Source organism: Empidonax traillii, unplaced genomic scaffold (assembly GCF_003031625.1).
Source record: "Empidonax traillii isolate 1590-97213 ecotype Southwest subspecies unplaced genomic scaffold, ASM303162v1 scaffold209:size809316, whole genome shotgun sequence".
Taxonomy (NCBI): Eukaryota; Metazoa; Chordata; class Aves; order Passeriformes; family Tyrannidae; genus Empidonax; species Empidonax traillii.
The window spans coordinates 195,755-221,712 of NW_020955402.1; the positions used below are offsets into that span (position 1 = coordinate 195,755).

A 25,958-nucleotide genomic window follows, 5' to 3' on the forward strand; every position below is an offset into this window, starting at 1 on the left:
TCTTTCTATTTTTTTTTTTAATCATACTTTCCTGGAGTTGCTGATGAGTTTCCTCTGGGTCTTTCATTTTCTAAATTACTTTGTGCATGCTTTTAACGAAAAACTCTCACTCAAGTTTGACCCGGTGGTTGTTGGAGCACTGGTTGTTTATCGTTATGGGCACTAAGCTGGGAGTGATAACATTGCAATTATTTGGTCACACAAACATGAAGATGGCTTTCCCCTAATTAGAACATTTGCTATTTCGTGCCTCTTGCATGTAGTTGAACACTATTTGTGTTTTTCCTTGGGGCAGTAGTTAGGATGAGGGAGCTGTAATGCTCCTGCCCCACGAGCCATGGTGGAGCAGCTGATGCTTGATCACACTCTCCAACCCCGTGGTACCCTCACATGGCTACTGCTTTCCAAAATCCTGGGCTGGGGCACTCAATCACTTGCTAACTCTGTTGTGTTGAACAGGAACTCAGTTGAGTTTAGCCGTCAAATACTACAAACTTAGACTTCTTTTAACCACTGATTTTCAAGGGAGGAAGAGAACGAGTCATCTGGTATGTGTCCAGTGTTGCCCTGGGGCTGGGCATAGTCTAGTTTCATTTCCAAAAATTATGATACCCGTTACTTAATTTAGTTTCCTGTTGGTAGTATTTGGAAATGTCATTAAGAGATTCAGATAGATAACTTCAAGATATCCAATGCTTAAAGGTCATGTGGGAACAGAGAACAACAACGTACCTGTTGATCTGAGATACTGGAAAAGAGCGTGACTCAAATGTCACTTGTGTGTCAGGAGGGGCTGATACAGATGCCACGGGGACGTGCAGCAGAACATGATTCAGAATATGACCAAAATCCTGGGTTTAATTTATTTTGTTGATGTAGTTGTAGATGGTTGTGGCTTCAGAAATTTTCTAAGCCAAAGTGTTACTGTTGAAGCTTTCACGGTTTGGGTAATAGTCATATCCATGGGCAAATGGATCCCTGTACCCCAGACCTCCAGTGAGGCCAAAGAAAAGCCCAGTCTGAGTCAGTTCAGTAGAGACTCTTGCTGAGTAAAGGGTCTGGTGCAGCGAGACCAATCTCCATGGAGTCAGCTGGGCAAGAGAATAGTACAGGTGCTAGAGGTGATAAAGCTCTGTCTCACTTCTGACATTGTCTATTAATGCCTTTTAATTGAGTTTGGATAAGTTGTTCAGGTTAGTGGAATTCACTTGTGTCAATTTTTGGATGCCCAAATTTGGATGCTCTGAGCCAGACGTTGATGATGTCTTAAACTGGGTTTCAGAATTCTAAAAGGAATCTGTTTGGGAATGTAAAGACAATCTTACATTAAGCATGTATTTCTAAAACTTATGTGTGTAAAAGAGGATTAAATAAATCTGTTACTAAATTTTAATCTGCTTGTTGTTTCAGTTTTGCACTTCCTTGTCAGGATGTACTGGACAAAGTGCTCACCAGCAATGGGGACTGGGACTTGTGTTTGAGGCTTGTGGTGTTTGTTACCAATCTTGTGATGTTTCTTACCAATCTCCCTGCCAGAAGCTTGACTTTGTCTCACAGTAAGTGCACGCTACTCCCAGAGGGATTGAGATCCACAGTCAGCTTGGGTTAGCACAGTTGGAAGTGGAGTAATAGAGCTCAGCAACCCAGTCTGAGAGTGGCTGCAGATAACACTGCCTGAACTGACATTTAAAGTTTCTATCCCCAGAAACAAGAGGTTTGGATCCATTTACGAAAGGAAGGTGTGCATTGACTTTAGTGCAACAGAATTAAGAAGCAAATAAGAATTGGACTTGAGTTTTTGAAATTTTCTTATTTAACAAACATTTATTGATTAGTTCTGACCATATATGATAAATGTACTTCAGAGGAGAAAAAAACTCTTCTTTGTTCATTTCCTGAATGAACTTGGGAGGAGTGTTCATGAATTAAGTACAAAGTGTAAGTTGCCATGACCTGTAATTTGTGGTGTTAGTGACATCTTTGTGTTTTGTAAACCTTTCACAGTGTTGTCATTGGTTGTTTTCTCCAGTTAAACTTTTCACTAAAAAAAGTCCAAAACTTCCATTATGAGAGAAGAACAAAATGAACTGAAATCCTTTGAAATCCTCTCCCATTGCCCCAAATCTTTGCTGTAATGAAACTTCAGCAATTCTTTTGTCCTACCATACTAATGTTTTTATTTCCTTTTTTGTTCCAGTTCTAGATGGGAGATATGAAGGGGCAGAAGAAGAGGAACCTGGATGAGAACCAGGAAAGACACTGTATAGAGACTGGCTTCTTGTGTAAGGCTTCAGGAAAAATGGGCCAAGGCTGCCTCAGTTTAGGAGCTTTCCCATCAGAGGTGTTGTCATTGGTCTGGAGCAGCTGACATTGGTCTGGAGTAGCTGACATTCCTCCTGAGACCTTCAGTTCTGCTCCTTGGCTGCTGACAGATCTTGGCACGTCCTTTTCTCTGGCCAGGGCCTGTCTATCTATGGGGAGTTCTCCTGGACTTACAACCAATTTATTCTATTGTGGGCCTTCCACAGTACTGTGGGTTGCTGTAGCTGTGAGGTTTCAAAGGATCACAGGCAATGTAGGTTACCCAGCCAGATTTCACAGAAATTAAGTACTACTTCTTTTTGTCACCCAACTTCTCTAGTGCTCTCAGGAAGGAGAAGAATGTTGTTCTGAATTTGTCCCTACAGAGCAATTAGACCAATAGACTTGCTTAAGAAGACTTCTCACCCACAAGCAAAATAAATAAATATATATACAGAAGCTTCATGATGTGATCTTGTACCTCAGTGAACAATCCCTTTGCTCCCTAAACACCATCCTGTGTGAATTTCAAGCAGTGTTTTGCTTTGAGGTTATAGTGTAGCTAATTCCCACATCATGGCTGCAGAGTTAAGCAGTGGAGGTTTCCTGAGGAAAGAATCTTTGCTTTTCATCAGTCTGCCTAGTAGGGCAGATTTCACAACTCTCAAAATGTTGCTGGTCTCCCAGCACTGGGGTTTTGTTGTTTTATGTTCCATCAGCTCCCAAGAGTCTGTTTTCTTTTTTCTTTACTTTAAAAATGAACACATCTGTTTTGTGGCTGTATAAAAAAGAGATGAAAACGTGAAGCTAAGTGGCTCAAGGACAGAATTAATTCCAAATGTCATTGTTTATAATAACCTGATTTTAATTTTGCTTCTGAAAAATTCAAGTGAAATATTTTCTGAGGCCTGTGAATGCATAACACAGTTGTGGTGAGATATCAGTGTTACCACCTTACAGTTGTTCATAGAAGTCAAAATAACTGATGGCAGAGAAGACTCTCCAGGCACTGCAGCACTCTTATGTTGTTGTGGCTGGGTGTCTGTTCAGGGCAAACAGCCACAGAGCAGTTGAGATTTTTGTCTGCATCTATTCCTTGGTGGAAAGGCAGAAAACCAATTTTTGAATGTCTGGGGAGTAGCATAAAGAAGTGCCAAAATCCAGATGCTGTTGATGCTCCAGCAGCAGGATCCCATCCTGGCAGCTGTGACACTTCCTTGCCTCTGTCCCCAGCATCACATGGGACAATCTGGGCACTCATGAGGTTGGATACCCTCAGTTTTCTTTCTGTTGAGCTATGGAAATCAGCACCTTGAATATAGATTTCTGTGCCATCAATAGCTCAAGGGAAGAGCTTATTTTCTAATTTAGAGAAGCCAGTTCAAAGAACTATGTGTTCAGTTGCAGATTGTGGAGCCTTGGGAAGATTTTACTTTTCTAGTCACTGGCAAGTGATCAATTTTAGGCACTTTCTGCCCAGTTACTGCAACTTTGCACAGGCAGGAGGGATGTGTGGGAGGCTGAGAGCTGGAATGGTTGTGTCATGGCAGAAAGGGAAGGGTCCTGCAGGAGCTACAGAGAGAGATGTGTAAGCTAACTTAGCTTTGCTGCTGACACTGACTTTTCTCTTGGGGGAAAATGCATCTAACTTGCTTGGGGAGTGTGTCACAGAAGGAAAGAATGGAGAGAAGATGGGATCTGTCATGGGGCAACTGTTAAAAGGAACAAACTTTTTATATAAATAAGAGAATATTTCCTCTTGCCTTCATTAGCTCCTCATTTTTTAATGATCTATTACAGGTGGATCTCTATTGACTTTATTGACTGCCCTTGCCCAAGCATTTTTCACATTTCCTGTGAAAATTGGTAGAACCATAACTGCATCCAGAGTTCATCTGTACCAGGATAGAGCAGGAGGAGAATCCCACATTCCCCTTTCCTGTATTTCCAAGTAGAAATTGTTGATATGTTGGATTAATCACTAAAAGCTACAGACATGTCAGCAAAGTCACCATTTGATTTACTGCTGCTGATTTTGCATCATCCTGAAAGGTCAGAGCCTGTCCCGTATTACAGGCTATGTTTGTAAGCCTGGCAGCAACAAAAGCATTTTTTTTTGTTGTGAGGAAATCTGTTAAAAATCTTTCAACCAAGAGCCCTGGAATCCCACCATGCTCTGTGGGTGGTGGCTTTGGTGGGTTTTTCTTCATTTCTCCACTTGAAAGCTCTGCATTTGAGCTCTCTCTTTACACTGGACAGACCAGGAAAGATGGAAGCTGAATTAGCAAGGCATGAACTGAGAGAGGAAGGGTGCAAAACAAAGCTTTGAAACAGTACAATTTAGGCAACGTCTTTAAAAACTGAAGTACATTTTATATTTCTGTGGTTGAACATTCTGAAGCCAGTACTTAGCCCATATTCATTCAGCCACATCTTTATTATAATAAAGAAAATGTCTTGCTTGCTTTTAGATATTACCTTCCAGAATTAGACTAGCTAATTCTGCTTTCCTGATGTGTCATCAGGGTTTTCTCAAAGCAAAAGGTTAATTATATACCTATGTGTTTAGGGGGTCAAAATGAGAATATTGCTTACTTTTTGAGATCTAGGTTTACTGGTCATTGTTGTTACTTCATTAATTAGCCCTGCAGGTTAAGAAATTACTTCTTTTAATCTTGATTTTCTGGTTCATGGGGGGAGGTGTGAGAGCTGCTGGGAAGGAGAGACTTAAAAACAAGTGGCCAAAGATTGTCACTGAGGTAAAAAAGACCTTCACAGCAGAGGATGACTTTATTTTTAGCAACTCTAAATAATGAAATTATTGTCTTCTTCAATTAGGTATCTGTTCCCATTAGTTTCTTTCCAGCATTTTCATTGGTAGAAAGGGGCAGATTGGTGGCAGAAGGTTTTCACCTTTCTTGCCTGCTTGAGAGGAAATTATTTATCAGTATATAAAGCAGAACAAACTGGAGCAGCTGGAACAATGTCAGTAACTACTCACACCCTGAGAAAATGTGTGATGGATAAAAGTAAAACCAAGTGAACTCAGGGTACATCAGGGAAAGTAAGAGAAAAGACTTTGCTGCTGCCCTAAGCCCCATAACAGTGCTGTGTTACTTCTGGTGCTTTTGAACACACACACTTTCTTCTGGTGAAGTTAATAAGCTGAGATCTTCTGTAGTTCTGGCTCAAGAACTTGTCACTTGAAAAGAAAAAAGAAAGGCCCTCATTTTGACCTGTATGTATTGTTACTTCTCTCCATTATTTTCATCTCTCTTTCTCCCTAAAAAAAAAAAAAAAAAAAAAAAAAAAAAAAAAAAAAAAAAAAAAAAAAAAAAAAAAAAGAATCCTACTGTGTGCCAGTGAAAAGGTTTGGGTTTAGGCTGAGAAATTTTTTTAAAACTAGTTGAATAATTTGAAAGAAAAAAAAAAAAAAAATCATTATTTTACTACTTCGGGAAGCAGGAGATTGGAGCTTTATGTTTTCCTGGATTAAAGAAGTAGCCTCGATTCCCCATGATAGCACACACTCTCAGAAGGATTTCTGGGTGCAGTGTATTTCTCCAAATGGAGTAAACAGTTTTAAGATAAGCAGCTTTCTGACTATTAAACACGGCAGGCATTTGGCTGACACAGCTTTGTGCTGACAGATGCCTTTGTGTCTCTTTGTGATGGAGAGAAGACAGATGTTCTCCTTGGCATTTAAGGAAGTTGTTGCTTAGCAAAATAAAATGTAAAATTAGACTGAACAGTGCAACAGTGAGCAGTGAAACTGGCAGGGCTACAAGCAAGAAAGATTGAAAGAGTCTCATGTGACTGAAGTAGCTCTTGCTGGAAGTCAGTAACTGCTTTGTCACTAAGTAAAATTAGCCTATGGAAAAAGAAATTCTGCTTTTTGCAGCTCTGTTACAATATAAATGCATGCCAATGGATGTCTATGTAAGACTAATGCCAGCCATTCTCAGCAGGCAGGAATGTCGCTGGGTACGATGCTGAAGCGATACAGAGTTAGCAGCTGTAAACCTCTAGTCTGATGAATTGGGCTCCTGATTGTGTCACAAAGGAGAATATGAGATTTTCTTCCTGGTGGATGTGGGAGGGGGGATGGAGGCCTTTCAGCAGGACACCATCCACCCTGAGCACCAGAGGAAGAAGCAACACAGGAGGAGCCTGTACTGGGAGCAGTCTGGTTTTTGGTGTGTTTGGCCCTGGTCCCACTGTCTCTGCAGGGTGGGTACGTTGCAGAGGGGTGTACCTGGAGAGCTCTCATTTCTCTTTGAGCTGGGTGTTGTCCATGTTAAATGTAAACCCTGTATGGACTTTGTGCTGGTCTCAGTGGAGCAGGTGGTTCCCCTCCTCATCCACCTCTGGAGACATGTAGCGCTGTTGTCTTATGTGTGGGACAGGGGAGCTCAGGAGAGCTTTGTCTGGAGAGCAAGGCAGCTGCTGTGGGGCTGTCTGTAACTGCAGGTGAACAAAAATTGTCTCTCGGCTGCCTTATACCCAGGAAATGCACTTGAGAAAGCTGTTACATAGAGAGGGGTAGAATGTTCCCATGGAAGGAGAGGTTAAAAATTATTAAATTAGTATAGTTTCTATCATGAGCCCTTCAGGGATAAAATGTGTTTCAATACACCACATAATCCAGCTGTGAAAAAGCTCTCTGCTAAGGGAAGAGAGCTGGAGCCACGGTGTGTATGTACTCGGGTCTGTACCCACGCCAGATGAGACAGGGAGATGCAAAGTGGTTTCCTATTTCACTGTTCCTCAAGAAGGATCTAAAGATAGTGTGAACGTTCCCCTCAGCCAAGCCTAAGAGAGCCAGTTCTGGTGAGTGCAGCTCTTGCTCAAATAACACTGAAAATACTTGGGATGTGTTTTGCCAGGCTACCACATTAAGCAACTTGACCCGCTTGCTCAGTGTGTGATACTGGAGAAGTCTTCATTCACAGCCCCATGGATCGTGTCTTCCACACGTCAGGAGTTAGAGCAGCCTGAGCAATGAGTGCTCCCCATCCTGCCACTGCACAAAGGCTGATTTGGCCTCACTGGAACAGCTGTTCCCACCCCCAGCAGTCCCTCACCCTGTGAGTGTTCCCCCATGCAGTGACAGTTCAGCTGTGATTTGGGAAGCAGCTTCTCCCTGGTGCAGTTACAGCCCCAGTCCCTGATGGTGAGCTGGTTACAGCTGCGAGCTCTGTGCATGTGCCCGTGTGAAATCTGACGGTTGGTTATCCTGGGATAAGTGCAGCTGATTTAGGAGCAGCTGCAGCAATTCCCTGCTGAACTCTCTGCAGCCATCTGCCTCTGCAGTGCCCTCATCCAGTGCAGACCCCAGCGGGAGCAGCTCTGACTGTGGTACCATCCATAAACTCCCTTTGCTGCTCTGTGTGGTTTTAAAGGACATAAACATTGTGTAAGGTCCCTGCTGGGCAAGCCCAGTCCTTGGATAGGTCAGTGGTCACTCACTTATCCGTGACACCACTCACTGAGGACACAGAGACACCGTACTCATGTGTATGGTATACACGTGATTATGTTCTGTTGTACCACTGCTGGGTCACACCAGCACTGGCTATCTCTGACCTCTGGATACATTTGTATGCAAAGGTAATTTTCACAACCGATCCATCTTGCAATGCATAGAGAGGGCACTCACTGCACAAAGATCCCAACTCAGTCTTGAGGGCATTTGTGGTCAGGTCATTATGGCTAAAATTAAATTAGCAAAAATATGTGTATGTGTAGGGATGAGATTGTAAAGGCACAGCTGGAAGTTGCCTCTCATTTAGCTCCTGTAAAAGAGCCATTACAAATACTGGGGAACTTAATATGTGTATATGGTCTGGTTGTGTGTGTATGGCCTAGTTTCTCCTGGCCATTGTGCCACCCTCCTGTGCCGAATTCCTGCTTAGTAATTAGAAATATCATGTGGTAGAAAAAAAATTACTGTTTTCTTCCTTTTACCGTGTAGAAAATGGAACACATTGTAAGTTACTAACTGAAAAATAGTGATGCTGCTTGGCTTGTCTCATGGGCCCCCCAAAACTTTGGTGCAGGGATGAGTTTTTCCTGAAAGGAAACCAGCTTCCCTTGGAAAGCAGACTGTGAGGCTTGTGGGGCGTGTTGTCCTTGGCCTCCCTCCCACACACCCTCACATGGGTTTAGGCCTCTTTCCACAAGAGGGATGTGTTTCAGATGTGTTAAACAAATCGTTCTGGAAGTGGTGTCATGGAATCTCCCCCACCCCAAGCCCAGCCATTGGACAGCCATGCCAGGCTTGCTGTGTTTCCAAACCTTTCAGTCCCCACTGCTCAAACAGGAACTTTGTCTTGTTACTTTTTAATTTAGGAAGCCCCTTTCATGCATTCAGTGTTGAAAAGCCCTCTGCAGGCTCTTGCCTGGCTCATCGAGCTTTCTCAAACTCAGGTAATTAGAACACTTGTTTTTAACTTCAGTTGATGCATGAATGATCTGCCACTGGAATGCACCTTACCTGCAACACAAGATGGTGGATGTTGACATTTAAAATGCACTTGTCTTCTCCCTGTTCTCTAGGTAACACTTGAAGAAGTTGAGGGACAAATGAAATGGCAGAAAATTGAGACATTAGTCTTTTAATGAATGGGGCAGAAATGCAGAACCAGCTGGTGTTTTCAAACCCAGTCCCTGTTCAGGAGCAGCTGCTGGTGAGCTTCTCTAGGCCCAGCATGGGTGCCAGGGCAGCAACAGATTCTTTTTGTTGCTGAAAAGATTTTATTTTCTTGGCTAAGTCTCATAGGGACCCCTCCCCGCCAAGCTCAGGTGAGGCTGTGGCAGCCTCTTTGGGGGGGTCACAGTCCTAAACAAGGAGGGTTCACTGGAAGGAGACCAGGACATGACCAGAGGTGTTTCTGCTTCCAGCTCCAGAGGCACAGACACCAATTTCCTCTCTTCCCAGGCAATACAGAGGCACAGAAACACATCTGTGATTTAAGAGCACTTTATTGTTCTTTAAGGCTACTTTTAAGTACAAAAAAAAAAGATGGCCTGCCAAACCTTTTTTTTTTTTTTCCAGGTGAAACAAGGCCACAAAAGAATGGTATATTACAGATTTACAAACACAAAGAGAATCGTTTAAACTGAACTGTAGATAACCTGGCTCTGTGAAGAAACTTCACCACGTCTCATGATGGTGAGTTCAGTTTAGTGTCCTTCCACCTCCCCCCAACCCTTTGGCTTTCATGACATTGTTGTGTCCAATAATATATGTTTTACTGGACATAGCACATTAAATCCTTATTGCCCTCAAATCCATTTACCTATCTCAGATAAGTAAATGTAACCTTGTAAAACAGCTATTATTGAAAATATTAGCTTTAAAAACATTATCATACTTGTGTTTACAAAGAAATATAGGAGTCACATTTTCCACAGAGTCCATCTACAGTATTAGTATTGACTGTTATACTGCTCAGTAGCCTCTAGCAATAACAAATGAGTGGCTATTAATGCTAATGCAGTGTCCTCATAGAATAACTGTGTTCCTGCACTTTTACTGTATTACAGACAAATCTACAACAAAAAAAAAGATCAACTTTTTTCTCCAACCAAAAAAAAAAAAAAAAAAAAAGAATGATTACAATAAAGGAAAGGGAAAAATTAAATAGCTACATATCATTAACAAATTAATTGTTCCTCAAAAAATACCTACAAATTTCTCTGTACATTCTTTACGCACAGCGTAACGATGGTCTTAAAGTTACCTATATAAAAAAGTGTTCTTTTAACAATCTTCCTACAGAGAGTAGGGTACTGAATGCCAAAGCAAGGAAGCGTTGACTACCCAGTAAGATGGTAGTGAAATGTGTAAAACTGGGGGCTTAGGTGTTGGGTTTGTTTTTTTTTTATTTTTCTATTTTTTTTAAAGAAAATTGAGCAGCCACCTTCTCACCAAGAGTAAGAGCCAATCTCCTGATCTCTTTCTACCCTGCACCCTTTCCGAATTAAATAGCTTAACTTTAAAAAAAAAAAAAAAAGGCATAAAATAAAAGCCACAGTGGACCCAATACTGTAACACAGTCCATAATACATCACGTGTAGTTCATCTTCCAACTAGTTCTCACTTTCTACACTGAACCAATCGTTTCAGGTAACCCAGCATAAAAAAAAAGCCCTAGTTGCAACTGTATTGGGAAGATGGAATGTACAGGGGAGAGTAGTTACACTTAACAAGAAAAAGAGAAGCTCTTAGCACTAGCACATCTGTGGTTTCATGCCTAATTTCTAGTTAGTAGCTATTAATATAGCAAATGATAATAAATGCAGTAATACCTGTATAAAGTCTCTACTGGAGGAATGTTTGCTGCAACTTGGCATTGGTTTAGGAATAGGCTTAAGAAAAAGAAAAAAAAAAGACAAAAGGAAAGATCGTATGTCACAAACTTAACAATCTGTTGTCCAGCCAAGATCCGTAACAGTAGCAGTTCCTGCAGCTAGTTAAGAGTAGATTACACAGACTGGGTTTTAGGAAGCAAATCCCTGTGAAGCAGCAGAGCTGCAGACAGGAAGGGTCGCTGGACCTGCGCAGAGCTCAGCATGCTGTGCCAGCAGCCACCAGCTCCAGGGGTGGCACGAGGCCTGTCCTGAGGCTGCCGTCGACGCTGGCTGCTACTAAAGTGAATATCAAATACAAATACCATAGAGTACAACTGTACCAGCAGTAAGTATATTTAGGATTGTTACTGACAAAAATAAACTAATTCTGAAGAAAAGCTAATAGGTATTATGATTCTTACTGTCTATACATTAATAGATACCAGCTATTTTTCATAAAACATGCATCGTTAAGCACTATGGAACCCTCCAACCTCAGCTCTAGTCTAACAAACTGCAGTGTTTAGGAAAAAATGCCCGTGTTCTGTAATTATGCAGTCCAGTTGCAAGCACTAAGCACCTGATATCTAAAGAGAGAAAGACCTATAACCTGTATGAGACTTCCCCTTCCAAAGCTGTTTTGCTTTAAGAAAAATCAAACTGATAGAAATGTCATCCTTAAACCCTTTCTTCAGCAGTTTGCCCTCAGAATATTAGCCTCTTCCAGAAAGTTGCTGTGCAACTTCAGTCCTCCTCCAATAGTGCAAATCATACATAACAGTTCTTTTCAAGTATATACATACAAAATTACTTCACAGAGGGAAAAAAAAAAAAAAAAAAAAGCAATGTAAGCAAACCAGACAAATTCTAGTCTCAAGAAGCTAAGAAAAGCAAAAAGGACTTGGGTCAACCAACTAAGTGTAATGGCTTTTGTGGATTAGCGTGCATTATTTTCTTAAGGGGCAGCAGATTTGCATCAGAGGTTTCTTTGGTAATTGAGGCAGGAAAAAAGGATGCTACATCATATGAATCTTTATGAAATAGTTCCTGCTATCATCTTTAAGGGCACCCTTTCACAAAAAAAAAGTGAGTACACAAAAACGTGTTGAAAACTAACTTCTCCTCCCCCAACACTATCTAAGCCCTGTTCAAAGCTCAGTCAAACCATGCAAACTGACAAAGGGAACGGTCCTCTCCTCAGGAGACCACGGAGGGTGAGTGATTGTGATTGACCATGTGGGAGGAAGGGGAAGACTGGCCCCGCCGCGACGCCGACTCGGGGCTGCTGGAGACGCCGTCCTTGGCAGCCTTGATCTGCAGCCATGTGTCCCCCAGCGCCTTGGCAAAGTGGTCGTCCACCGAGCCCGTGATGGACACCGAGTTTGCCACTGGCTCAGGCTCCTTGTAGTTCTTGCCGAGGCTCCTGCGGAAGTGCTCCTCCACCACTGGGTCACAGGCAGTGGTGGCTGTGGGGAAAGGAGGCACAGGACGTGTTAGAACCCTGGACCAAGGGCTGGATCCACAACCCACATTTTCTCCTGTTTTCTGTCACAAAACACAGAATGGTTTGGGTAGGGAGAGACCTTCAAGACAATCCCATTCCACCCCCTGCCATGGGCAGGGACACCATCCACCATCCCAGGTTGCTCCAAGCCCCCTCCAACCTGGCCTTGGACACTTCCAGGGATGGGGCAGCCACAGCTGCTCTGGGCAACCTGTGCCAGGGCCTGCCCACCCTCACAGGGAAGAATTTCTTTCCAATATCCAACCTAAATCTACCCTCCTTTAACTTAAGGCCACTTGTCCTGTCACTGCAAGCCCTTATGAAAAGCCCCTGTCTCAGCACAAAGCCAAGCTTCCTTACATCATTAGAGGACTGTTACTGAATGGGGTGGGGAAGAAGAAATGAAAATGAAAAAAAGTAAAAATGGAGTTAAGTATTTTTGCATTTCTGTGACCTGCAACAGGTGAGCATTTTATATATAATTACATTCTCCCTCAGCCTACTAATAGTTACAGCCCCAGTTCTATGGAAACCCTCTCCCCAAACAGTAACACAGAACTTATATTTAGGCTTAAACAGAACTGAAGATGTAAATGGTTCTTTAAAATCAGGTCCCAGTCAGGTGTGAGGAGCCCTCATTCTAAATTACATGCCAAGAGCTGACCTCAGGGTTTCATCTTACTTCATACACTTGTGCTCAGAGCAGTCAGGAAACTAAATGAAATCATTATCTTTGCACTGGGTGCATTAAACTGATGTAATACTACTAAAAAAGGAACAAAGAACCTGAAAAGACAGGTTTTGTACAGAAATTCCTCGGACTAAAGATGAGAGAGCTGCAGTTTTACATTTTAGAAACAGTCTCTGTGTGTCTAAATGAGAACTATCTTTCAGAAAGCACTTGGAACTGTCAGGATACATGGCACTGGCATCTGTGCTGCAGCAAGGCTTGATTGATCCCAAAATAAACGTGAGTGTCATGCATAAACCTCTTCACCTGACAGGGGACAAATCTTTTCTGGAAACATTTACCCTTCTTCCCAAGCCCATGTAAGTGCAGCTGGGGTCTCCTGCAGCTCTCCTGAGACCTGTAACACCAGTTTCTGCGAAAACTTGTAACAGCTGAGGTCCCTATTGACTGATTTGGTCAAAAGTCTAACAGTCTCCTTCAGCCTCTAATTCTAATTTACACTTCAGCTTCTAAATCTAGTTATCAACAATACACTGAGCTTTACAAAATCAAAAAAATACTGCTACTAATAATACTAATGCCCCACTATGGACTTCCAGGTTCCTGTGTACATCACACTGGTAATTGTTCCATGGACTCGTTCAGGTTGACAAAGCTGCACTGCCATGACCTTTCAGGAATGCTGTGTGTTAAAGCTCTGCCTCAGCAGGTAAAGGACTTGAAATGAAAGGACTGTGCTTCCCCTGGACTTTCCCACTATGCAGTGGGAGAGAGTGAACAGAAACAGCCCCATGTTTCCCAGCAAGTATCGCCTGAACAGATTTCATGAGAAGTACTAATTGCACAGAAGGCAGAAAGTTAAAACTTCCTGCTTGGGTTGCTGTAGCAACTGCCCTCCAAAGGTTTTTGTGTTATCCATGCAGAGCTGGGTGGAGGAAATGGGCTTTGGAAGGGTATTTGTAGCTGCAGGAAAGATTTTTGCGACTGCAGCTGAATAGTAAGAGTTTACTGGCTATTGAAAGACTGGGGAAACTACAGCTCCTGGAATATGGTTCCATGGTTGGATCTGCTGGCCCTGGCTGCTGTTTGTCAGATGGACTAAAATAAGCATAATGACTTATTTGTCTGTGTGGAGTGTTTGGTTTTTTTAAAGCAGCTTTTCAAAACAAGAAGAAAGAGCACCTCTCTCCCCCCTTACTTTGAACTGGTACTTTCTTCAGTGGCACAGGATTGATGGATAGAAAGTGCATGTCCAGGGAGCAGGGATACAAAGAGGTGTCCACTGTTTCACCTCTTTTTATTACTGTTAATACATCAGTGCCTGCACAGCTAAGGTTAGTGAGACCATTCTGGTCTCCTGGAATTCTGGTGAGGCCGTGGGTAGTTTGGAGATGTCACTTACTGCTGGAGGGTCTCCTGTAGGCAGGCCCGGACCCGCAGCCGCTGTGGGCGATGGGGCAGTGGGAGAGGTTGCAGTTTCGGTTGTTGGCAGAAGCACAGGTGATGACAGAGGGACGGTTCTGGGGGGAACAGGGAGGAAAGCTGTCACTCACTCCAGCAATCAGCCCCCGCCACAGTAGCACCAACTAAACCCACGAACTATCCAATTCAACAAAGCACATTAAACCCCCAAATATTCAGCTTTAAAAAAAAAAAAAAAATTCCACACTTTATTTCCATAATGGTGGAATTTTGGAATTTAAATGCTGAACAGCCACACAGAAAAAGGGCAGTGTGAAAGCAAATCATTTACAAGCTTTAAAATGATTTTACAGTAACTGTTTCAACCTCACAGACATTCCATATGCAGCACTAAATGTCAACACACCAAATGTTTGTTTCATCCTATGGCCACACATCTGTGTCATTCCAGGACTAAGAAGGGCTTTGCAGATTTTACAGGTATTTGTCATCTTGGTGTTACCATTTTTCATTCAGAAGTTGAGTTTTCCTAGCTCTAATTCTGTATTCCATATTGCAGACACAATGCAGTAAGCTCACAAAATATGTAATATGAAGAGCTCCTGAGCCAGTCTTGACCACAAGTACTTTCCAGTTGTAATTAATCTGCTTTCCAGCACTACTTAATTAACATCATCTTTTTTCATTCTTAACACATGTAAATTCTCCCAAATCTATATTACATTATCATAGCTCTGCCATCTATACTTCGTACACAGTGTAAACATAAAATACTCTTTTTATAGTTGTTTACTATGTAAATGTTACATTGACACAAGGCCTTGGGAAAAGAAATGTCCCAGTTTCTCCAGGTGGCTGAAGGGAAAGAACACAGGTATTGGAATAGATTCACTTTGCATCTTTGGTATATTTTCTGATACAAAGAGTCCATTATACTCAATGCAAGTTAATTGTTAAGCTTTTAAAAAATTAATAGAACTGATGTAATTTAACATCTTGTCCATTTTACAAATCTGTGAAGCAAACCCACAAAAATCACTGCATTACCCCCATACAAGGGCAGTGGGGAAGGAGGGAATTTTCCTTGTTTGGTGGTACTTTAGGTAGAGTAAGAGAAAGACCAGTAAAGTCTTGCTCTTACCAGTAAAGAGCAAGACCTGTAAAGTAAAAGAGCTGAGCTTTTCAGGGAGGTTTAACACCATCTGGCAGGACACAACGGGAATTTTACACAACAAGCTAGCTACATCTCACTGCACTGACAACAAAGTAAAAAAAAGTAAATAAAGAAAAAAAAGGAAGTATTTGATTTTTTTGTAAGCATTTCACATGTGGAAGTATTTATTTTCTATAGGGACCAAGATGACCAAGACCAACACTCTTCAAAGTGTTTTTTGAGAAGGGTATGTATCCTAATCTTTTCAAAAGAGTATTTTGGACATGCAAGAGGTGGGAAGTAGAGAGAGACAGGTAATAATGTCTCAGGAATTCATGTGCCAACACTATGAAGGATCCGAGATGCAGGATAAGGCATCTTACAGAGTCCCCTGCTATGACTGTGTGTGTGTACAGAGCACACAGCAGAATACAGACACTCGTATGAAAATACTGAAAATAAATAGAGAATTTAGTAGCAATGAGTACAACAGAATACAGAATAACCCTGTCCTGCTGAAAATAAGAAGGAAATTTTTCCCCACCTGTTTATTAGAAACAGATAAGATGAAATCCCATTCAAGACGTTAAGGTTAAAAAAAAAAGGCACAAAACCAAACAATGAATCATCAACCTAAGGTTTCTTTTTATCACTAGACTTTTTATTTTGTATGATTTGTATTCTGTGATCTTAGCAAGGTCTTACCTCAACATCCTATTTTCCCAAGAAAAATTATTGTAATCTAATTCAAACCATCAAAGATAACAGGAGGGAGGAATCCAGTACTGGGCAGCAGGAATCAGCCCAAGTCAGATAGAGTGTCAGTGGTGCAGTTGCTGAGCACGGACACAGCAGTAATGCTGTCAAAGGGCACCAGTGTTGTCACTGGAGCCTGTCCCTTCCTCCTCTGTCATCACTGATAACGAAGAGAACTGAACAACAGCTCTGCAAGCTACTGCTAAGGGGTGTGAGAGAGCAGCAGTGCAAAGTCAGGGGGTTTGGCATAGCAAAATGTAAGGGACTTGTGTACACAGCCAACCCACACAGAAATCTGCAGTGGATGGGAAGTTGATGGCTCCAGTGAAAAGCATGTGAAACACCATCTACTCCAAGTGTTCCCCCTTTGCAGGGCATCACTGTAGGGGGGAAGGAAGGAAGGATGGATTTGGGTACATGAGCCAGTTTCATTTCTCAGTGCTGCAGCTCATCACAACTCAATTCTCTTGCTTTGTCTCTCCACTTGTAAGAGGGATTGAATGAGTCTGACACTTAACTGTTCCTGTGGAACCTGCACAGGCTCACAGTCAGCACTTCTGAAGCAAAACAAGTGCAACGTGCAAGAAAGTCAAAAAACAACCAGCCAACAAAAAACCCCTCCAACAACCACTCCAGCATATGGAAATAAAGTATAAAATAATTAAAAATAATTACTTGGCTTTAGGAAAAGTCATTATGGCACAACATTGCTCTGAACAATGCAGCTTTTGGCTAGCTAAAACAATTAAGCTCATTCCAGCTTCTTTCACCTGGAACATTCAGTGCAAAATTTTCCCTTAAGCTCTTTTTGTCCTGCACCCATTTTTCATTAGTCCTGATGGGAGAGACCCGGGACAGAGAGGAGGGAAGCACACATGGATCACCAAGAGGGGCACAGATGATACCCTCTACCTGGAAATTGCATCAGTCACTCCCTAGCAGTTAATGGGGGCTTCACTGAACCTCACACTTTGCATTCCCAATTAAAACACACACGTCAGGGAAAGCAGAGAGTCCAAGAAATCTGTGACAGATACATTTAGTATCAGTGATATATTCGCATTAAACATGATCACCTGTGATATTCATTGTGTGTTTTTAAAAAAATATTTTGCCTGAGGAATAGTATCTCCTACCTATTGTAATTCACAAAATGTTCTGCTTACACCTGGGAGTCCTCGCTGTGTCCACAGCCAGCACTCCACCCCACACAGATCCTGCCAGCCCATACCTGCTGCCGTTCCACAGAAGTCAGTGTTGGTGTGATACCCACTGTCCTGGTTGCATCCATGCTGGTTTTGGTCAGTGCTAGAGGTTGATCCATGCTCAAGCTTGGGATTGAGGTGTACATGTGATTGGCATGAAGGCTCATTGTCGGGGCAGCTGCCCTCTCAATGGGGCTGCGACTCCTCTCCCGGTGCTCCTTCCGGAAATCCCCGTTGGAAGCCTTGTTTCTAAGGCAGGAAAGAAAAAAGGCCTTGTTGTTCCAAGCTGTTCTGAGATAGGCAGCATTAAATCCCCGTAAGAAACACCAGGAAATGCACTTTGCTTGGGCTGCAGGAGGTACAGAATCCATCCCTCAGCGAGGTACCCCTGGTCTCTCCAGCCTCCTCCCTGCAAGGAGAAGCCAATCATCCACACCTGCAAACTCTGGCAGCCAGCATTTTGATTCAGCGTAGAATTTCTTCAGATACTCATTCAGATGCACTGAGTTGAAGTAACAACTTTTTTAAGATCAGACACCTCCTCATTTGCCATTCTCTTAATCCCACTCCCTCTCCCGACACTGCAATATTCTTTAAGCACTGCTGAAGCCCAAGGAAAGTTTATTTTACTGAAAAGACATGGTTGATATCAGCAAAAATGCAGTCAGTCAAGGCAGCAAGCAAAATCTTCAGAGCAGAAAATGAAGGAAGAGCCAACCACTACACTGCACTTATCTCAGAATCATTTAATTACAACTGCCTATCATTCACTGCAATGGAAATAAAGCTGGGTTTGTATCTACAGAGGAGAACCTTTAGTTTCCATACAGCAATATAACTGTCATTAAAGGCAAACCAGTAACTCAAAGGAAAGGTACTTCGCTCATCACCTAAGGAAGTGTGGGTATCACTGGCAGTCTGGAGAGTACCAGTGTTGCAAGAGGTCACACACTTGCAGGGACTGGTGACTGAGTGTCAAACTGCAAACTCCATCAGCCCTTCCCATAGGAAACCCCCAGAAGAGAAAGTTGGCTTTGTGGAAAATAAAACCTGTCTTCAGAAGATTCTTGAAGTACTAATGAAGTGTCCTATGTGTCCTGTGTATAAGTGGGTAAAATCCAAAGTTGTTTTCCCCCCATTCTTTAAAACATATTACAGCAAATTAATATGCAGGAGCAACCTTTAAAAATGCTGATTAATATTAGGCAGAGACAGAAAAGGAATCAATTCATTACTGAAGTAAGTTACAAGTTCAAAAAGCTAATGCCTGCTTCAATATCTGAGAAAGTGTCCCCAAAAGGGGAAAAAAGCCCTGCCAGTCAAGGGATATAAGGAACCCCTAAAACACCCAAACAGGGTGTGAGGATGTCCCGAGGTGATTCTGTCCTGGATCCTGGCCAGTCCTAAATCTTTTAGCCTCACCAGCATCCTGTGGCCATGGATTCTGCAGTCTAAACTACATACTTTGCTAGTAGCTTTTCTTCACAGGCTCTTTTTGTTTCTTTTTGTCCTAAAATCTGGCTTGGTCTGCTCTTGCCCAGATTCTCGTATAAGGAGAGAGACAAAGGCATTGCTCCCTGCTCATCATCTTCATGCCACTCCCAAGGTCATCTCTGTTCAACAACCTTTTTTTCCCAATGGTATACTTAATTCAAATAAAACCTGTTCCCATATCTTTGTGGCCTCTCTCAGATAAGAGCTAGAAAAGTGATCATCTTTCTGGAGATGAGGATCCAGATCTCTGCTGTGTTGAGAAACTTCTCACAATTCTTCAGTGCTACAATTCAGCTTGCTCAAGAGTCATGTGTTTGTACAGAAATCTGCTATTGCTGCCTGAATCAAATTTCATTTATGGTGGTAACGATAGGGTTAATATGATGTCAGGCAACCAGTGACTTGAGAACCTCCAGACACAGCCCACAAGCAGATCCTGTGGCATGCTTAGGAGGGAACAGCCAACAGCATAACAATACAATTTGTAACCCTTCGGATCCCCTGCTCTGCCCCTCCATCTCTTTCAACTAATTACAAATGAGCAGTTGCAGGTCAGCAGAATCCACCACAAAATCCAGCCTAAAGGTCTCACAGCTGGTGCTCAAGATGATCCCTGAACATCGTGTGTTTCCCAGGCTGGATCTGGACAGCATAAAGCAGCTCAAATCCCCCAGGAATCGCTCTCCCAGCTTTGGGCCTGTTTCAATTCCCCTGCTCTGCAAGAGCAGCGCTCAGCAGGAAAGTCTGGGCTTGCAGCGCTCTGAGCTAATGACTGATGCAAGTGTGAGTTAATGGCAGGGCACTCTATATTTAACGTACAGTAGCCTCCCCTTGAATTACAGTACGGAAACAGCTCCTGGACACAACTAAACCCTCCTGCCCCGCCCCAAGGAAGCAAGTGGGGAACTTCAGAAATAGCACAACAGCCATGAGATATCCTGGGAAGCAGCAACATGAAAAGCCATGGCAAAAATCACTGTTTAAATGAAGGCTGTGCAGGGATGGCTTGTTCTTCGTGCTGCAATGCAGAATCTTTGGTGGCTGCAAGCCAAATTCTTAGTTTTCAACAAAATATTATCTGGTCTACTACAATTTAAATGGCCATTTGGAGGCTGCAAAACCACCTACAGCTCCAGCACATTCCTAGTTTTCACTCCCTCAAAGAAAAGAATAATCTCTGTTCAGAATTTTTCTGTTTTAATAAGCACAAGTTGATTTTTCAAGGGAAAAATTTAGTTTTCTCCATCAAAAATACTTGTAAAATTAGGCAAAAAATGCAGCTACAACAGTTGTTTGGGGGTTTTGTCTTACAAGTCACTTTTTAACAACTTAGTGCTGCATTTATGGGGGATGGGGCTGTCAAGTGACCACTGAACAACACTTACTGAAATTCCCAAGCAAAATAAATTTTCCGTTTTACACAACAGCATCTATTTCACTTTCCTTGCTTTAAACAAAAAGTCACAGCCCTAAATATGGGTGAACTGATAGTTTTGCTTGCCCCCAAAAAACCGACCAAACAAAAAAATCAAACAAAAAACACAACCCTAACAAAAACCAAAACACAAAAAAACCCAACAACACTTTCCTGCTAAGGTTTTTGGAAGGGACCAAGGAACTGGGCAGTGGGATCAGCCTGATGCCAGGAACAAGTACAGCAGGCAGACTTTCCCTCAAGACACCTAAAATTATTGAGTTATCTCAGCAATCTCAGTAGGCCACACCCCAGCCCTTTCTGTAGGCAAATAATGCCCTCTTCCTAAATTAGAACAACTCCTCTTCTGGCCAGGGAACTGCTTTATAATCCACTCTTCAAAGATCCTCTCCTCAATTCATCTACCTTCAACTATATAGTCTTTGCAAAAAAAAAAGAAAAATATCTGAAGGTTCTACTTCCACATCAGATATTATTTTTTCTGAGCCCAGCTGGAAATGCTACAGCACCCTGTGGGACAGTAACATGATAGCTCTGCCCTTGTGAAAATACACCAGCACTTGTTAGTCCCTCCTATTTAAATATAAGCAGCAAATCCTACAGATATCTGACTGCACTTGTAAGACAACTATACTTATTGTTTATAGGGTATTCATCAATTTCCCATTATTAAGTAATTTTAAAATGACACTTTAGAGATAATTTTCTATTAGAAATGGAATATTTGCTACAATTTTTAAAATTATTATTATTATTATTATTATTATTATTATTATTATTATTATTATTATTGAGAGAAGTCATTCTTGTTTTGCTATTAGACTTTATCTGAGGGGGCATCAAAACTGCATATGTGTGAAGATAATTACATTTCAGTGAAGTCCCTCAGCTTAAACATTCCACATGCACTGAACAAGGAAAGATGCATCTCTTAGGTCAAACATAAGGGCAGAAAATTATAAAGGAGGATTTCTGACCAAGTTTGAAAAAGAACTTAAAAATATATACTACAAATAAATCCAGCTGTCTAAACAGCTTTGCCATCCCCAGACTCCACTTTGTCTTAAAAACCAGCATATGCAACCCTGGACTCCACGTGCAGTGGGGCAGATGCCAGTGCAACTCCACTGGCTTAAAAAATAGCAATTCCCATTGTGAGACCACCAGTCATACCCACCACCCTTCCTGCCTGCTAACACAGGTAATTCCAGCTAGTGGCAGGTTTATTTTAGCAAAATTACACACAATTCCAACCTAAAATTAATTTCTCCAACACTTGAAAAACAGACAATTGTTTTCCATGTTGCTTCCCAATGAATCATAACCCGGACTCCAGCACTTACCAAGCATCATGTGCTCGGGTGGATGTCATACCAAAACCACACACATCCTGACTGGAGTTCTGCTGCAGTCTGCTTCTAAAGAAATTTCTAACTGAAAGTAACGCTCCAGCCCTCCTCAGAACCAGCTCAAAGGTACCAAAATGCATTGTTTGCATTTTTTGCTGCAGAACCTTTAGCTGTTCTGTCCGCTGGCACAGAGTGCTGGTAATTCACACTCTCTTACAGGAACAAGAGAACTCTGCCAGCTGCTTAAGGGAAAAGGAAAAAAGAGGCCCAGCCAAGGGGACAGTTTTGCTTGCACTCACTTCCAGCCTGCAGATCCTTAAGGAACGGTTGCCAAAAGCATTACTGTACCTCCAAGAGAAGAAATCACACTCTCTTTGGCAGAACTGGAGCTCTGACTTGAAATGGTTGTACAGAGGAGTGGGTTTCACTTGCACAAAGAACAACTATGCAAAATGTTTTCTTTACACAAACACAATGCTTAAGAGCAAACTTCCATTTGTGTAACAAGTCAAATATGATTTAAATATTTTAGCATCTTTGTAATATTTGTTTTCTAACACCTTTTACTGTCTTTATTCACAAACTCTAAAGTCTGAAAAAGGACAGCTGCTTTTGTTAGACTCCTTAAGGATTTACAATCCACTGATACTGAATATCTGCTCCACGTGAGGGGGATCATTTCCTGCAAAAGTATCTACTTTTATCTACATTACTTGTGTTACTGTGAGGTGGAAAAACTAGAATTTAAGATGGTATTTCAAAATACAATGATGCATAAGCATAGAGAAAAATGCTGAGTGTTCTTTACTCAGATTTTTTTAAGCAAGCTGAACTCACTAAAAAAAAACTGCCCAACAACCCAAATAAAACTGACAGTAATATCACTTTGCTCTGTCAGCTAATTATCTGAAGTATTTGTAACATGAAAAAATACTCCAAATAGCCCAATGCCCCCTTCAAACCACATCTCCTCTGAATGACTGTCATTTAAATATATGAATACAGAATTTCCCATTCAATTTTATTAACTTTATGCTTTGCAGTTCCTTCAAGTAGCCTTTCCCTTTCATGGCTCAGTACTCCATTCCAAAAAGCCTTCAAAGAGGCAACTTGCAGAGATCATTGTTTTTGCAGGAATCACTCCTGCCACAGAACCTGGACACACGATAGGCTTTCCCAAGAAAGGTAATGAATGTCCTCCCTTTTTTCCACAGCTGATATTTTAACATTATTTGTACAGTAACTTCATCCCTGCAGGAAATCTGGGCAAACTAAAGCTCATGTTTTTGTACCAACGCTCAGGTCAAGCTGGCAATGCTCTCCCAAGAAGGCCTTTCTGGAAGCAGCCCTGGAGCATCCATGTCTCCTGCTCGGTCCTGCTGGGGCCAGCTGGCTCCAGAGGGCTCTGTGTATCACTGAGGTCTGGCCTGGCCCGGCACATCCTCCGCTCCTTTGCCCATCCCAGTGTGGTTTAACAAGGACAGAAAGAGGCGGCTGAGCCTTCACTTTCTGCCTCCGGCTATAAACCACTCCTAAGAGCCACCCAGGATTTCAAGCACTGCCTCAAACTTCTCCAGCCACCAATAATTAAACTTAACTCCTCCAAGAAAAGAGCTTTTGTTCTTTTAAATTTTTAACTTGAGCACCAGCCCCAGTCTGAAAAATTAAATATCATATTTATACAAGTTCTCTCAGAGACCAAATCACACATGCACCAACCACATCAATTTTCCCTGCTCTCCCCACTCCTCTTTAGTTGGAATTCTGCAGTTCCTTTCCTTAAAAAGTTTCAATTAATGATATTTTTTTCAGCTTAGTGCTACAGCTAATGGAAAGACCTTTGAAATGAGAAGTGTAAACTACTGAAAATAACAAATAGGATAATCTTACATATAAACAAACACAAGCCAGACTTTCTATACTTATTCTCATCAAAAGAGGATTTTCAGAGATAAAATCTCTGACAAGATTGTCACAAGTGGAATCAACAAGGAGGACAGATTTCACAGTAATCAATAATAAGCTGTGAAATGCATAAGGAGTGTCCCATTATTGCCTGCACCAAGAACAAATTTTCAGACACAGATGAGCTTCTCTTCCTGAAGGCCTAATACTCAGAAGTATGAAAGAATGCAAGAGAACCACATGATGTAAGAACTCAGGCCAAAGACAAACCCACAAAACTAAAATCTGAATCAAATGTACAGTAAAATCAATTAGCACAACCTCAGATCCTACTTATTTTCTCACAGGAATTTTTTTCTCTAATATTTGGTCATCTTTGCTCCAACACTCATAGGATTGTTTTAAAAGGTAGCGCTGGTTTCTTCATAAAAGTAATCACTAATTCCATCCACAAGTAAAACTTTTCATGAAATTAAAAGTTACATCACTGCTGGAGCACGTGTACATATATATAATGCAGAAACACTGACAAAGTTACCTCACTGCAATAGGTACAGGCTGCAGGTTACCTGTAATTCAACTTTCAAAAAAAAGGTGGGAAAAATCTCCCACTAATCTCTCTGCTCTGCACTGGTACTGCCTGTTTGCTCAACTCCAAGCCTACTCTAACTCCTACATTTAGGTTCTCATTTTTCTTGGTACACCTGATGGCTCATTCTAAAGTTCATAATTTTTTGAAGAAATTAAACCATACCTGAGATGCAAACAACAAAATTTTAACACATGTTAAATATCCAGAAAAATTCTGAAATGGTAAGTGATGTCATTAATTCTGTTGAGGCAGCTGTAAATATGAATTAGCCTGTTAGGAAAATTAAATAAATTTTAACAATCATTAACTGTTCAAAAAGTGGAGCTAGAACAACAGAAAGTTCCATCATTTCAGTATTACCACAGTAACAAGTGTCCAGGTATAACTGGTTATTGCAGTAAGCTTAAAAAATTGCCTAAAATGTACAGTGATTTCTGGAGTATAAACATAATCCCATTTCACATCTTCAAAGTTTTGTTTAACTCCTTCGAGGTGGGAGCCAACAGCTGAGTACAGCTGCCATCAGCTCTGATTTATTTTCAAGGATTGAGGACAAAAAGTATTCATCCCTCAGTCAAAGAGGAGAAACTTTCTGGTCCTCTACCCTGCAAGGGGGTATCTCTGGCTTCACTCTCCCAGCTCTGCCTAGAACAGCACGGTTCTTGGGAAGGAGACAGGACAAGTAACTAACCTTTGAGATTTATCTGATTCAGCCACCCCTCCAGAACTCCCTCTTGAAAGAACAACAGTAGCTTCGGCTGCCTTTGGAAAATCCTGCACAACACATTAGAAAAATGCATAACGGAAGAACTATTTCTGCCAACTGTGAAGAACAAAAGACAGAAGAACTGAACATTTGGGAAGCTGAGAAAGGCACTGCAGAGGATGTGGTCTGTCTTTATGAGATGCTGCTACTGCAGTTCAGAGAGCGCTTTTTTGGAAGGTAGTTTCAGTAAAAGTGCAAAACTCAGACATATCAAAGCATGCCAGAAACTCAATCCTACAGCTGCCAGTCAGGACCCACAACTAAGATTTCATTTCCATCTCAAAAGTAAACTCTAGAGAAGTCGCCATAGTAGCTGGGAGCTACTTGGAGGCACAATAACCTTATTCTGAGACAGTCAAACAAAGCTGGTGAAGCAGAGGGAGTCTGTCAATGCTCACTTCTGGAGAACAAGGCAGGCTAATGCAGATACTGGGATAAGCAGAACAGGACCTAGAAAGGCAAGTCACTGCTGGAAGGGAAACTAAAAGCATCTGTGCTGAAATCTGAATTGTTTCAAGTCCGTAAGGCACTTTGAATGCTTGGAGGGGAGAACTTCCAGAAAAGTAAATAATAAAAAGATGAGGTTAAAGAGACACTCCAAACTTTCCCTAGAGTTTCTAACAAGAAGGAAGGAAAATCTGACAGTATAGGGAAAGAGCAAAGAAGCTTCCATGCAAACAGCTCGAAGATCAGAGGAGTTACTGGAAAAATTCAGAGGTGGCTGTAAAGGGATTCATTTGTACCCACTGTACTGCCCACCCAAACATCTCTGGCAGACACTTCCTCCTATATTCTACCAATTCATGAATTGGGTCATGTGCAGCTTTTATAATTCAGCCATATTAACATCCTTTTGAAGTTCAACTTGGCACAGGCAACAAACCTTTTATACCGAGTCACTGGAAAATACCATAAAAACTCTTTACGATCACACAGAGAACACCACAGGCCAATGTCACAGAAAGGCTGCAACAGAAAATACAGCAGTGGGTCATGTCCCAGTGCAGCAAGATCAGCTCAGTACTGCCAG

The 25,958-nt window shown here is 41.8% G+C and overlaps 1 protein-coding gene across 2 annotated transcripts in view; it reads right to left on the bottom strand.

The window, feature by feature from the left end:
• Positions 1 to 9,269: 9,269 nt before the first annotated feature.
• VGLL4 (vestigial like family member 4) overlaps positions 9,270 to 25,958 on the bottom strand; it is an 85,018-nt gene continuing 68,329 nt past the window's right edge. For both annotated transcript variants that reach the window (XM_027887437.1, XM_027887436.1), the window contains 3 exons: positions 17,414 to 17,636; positions 14,254 to 14,371; positions 9,270 to 12,122 (listed from right to left, as the gene is read on the bottom strand). In XM_027887437.1, coding sequence (XP_027743238.1) covers positions 11,854 to 12,122; positions 14,254 to 14,371; positions 17,414 to 17,636 — 610 coding nt within the window. In that variant the 3' untranslated portion in view covers positions 9,270 to 11,853. The remainder of the gene's footprint in view (positions 12,123 to 14,253; positions 14,372 to 17,413; positions 17,637 to 25,958) is intronic.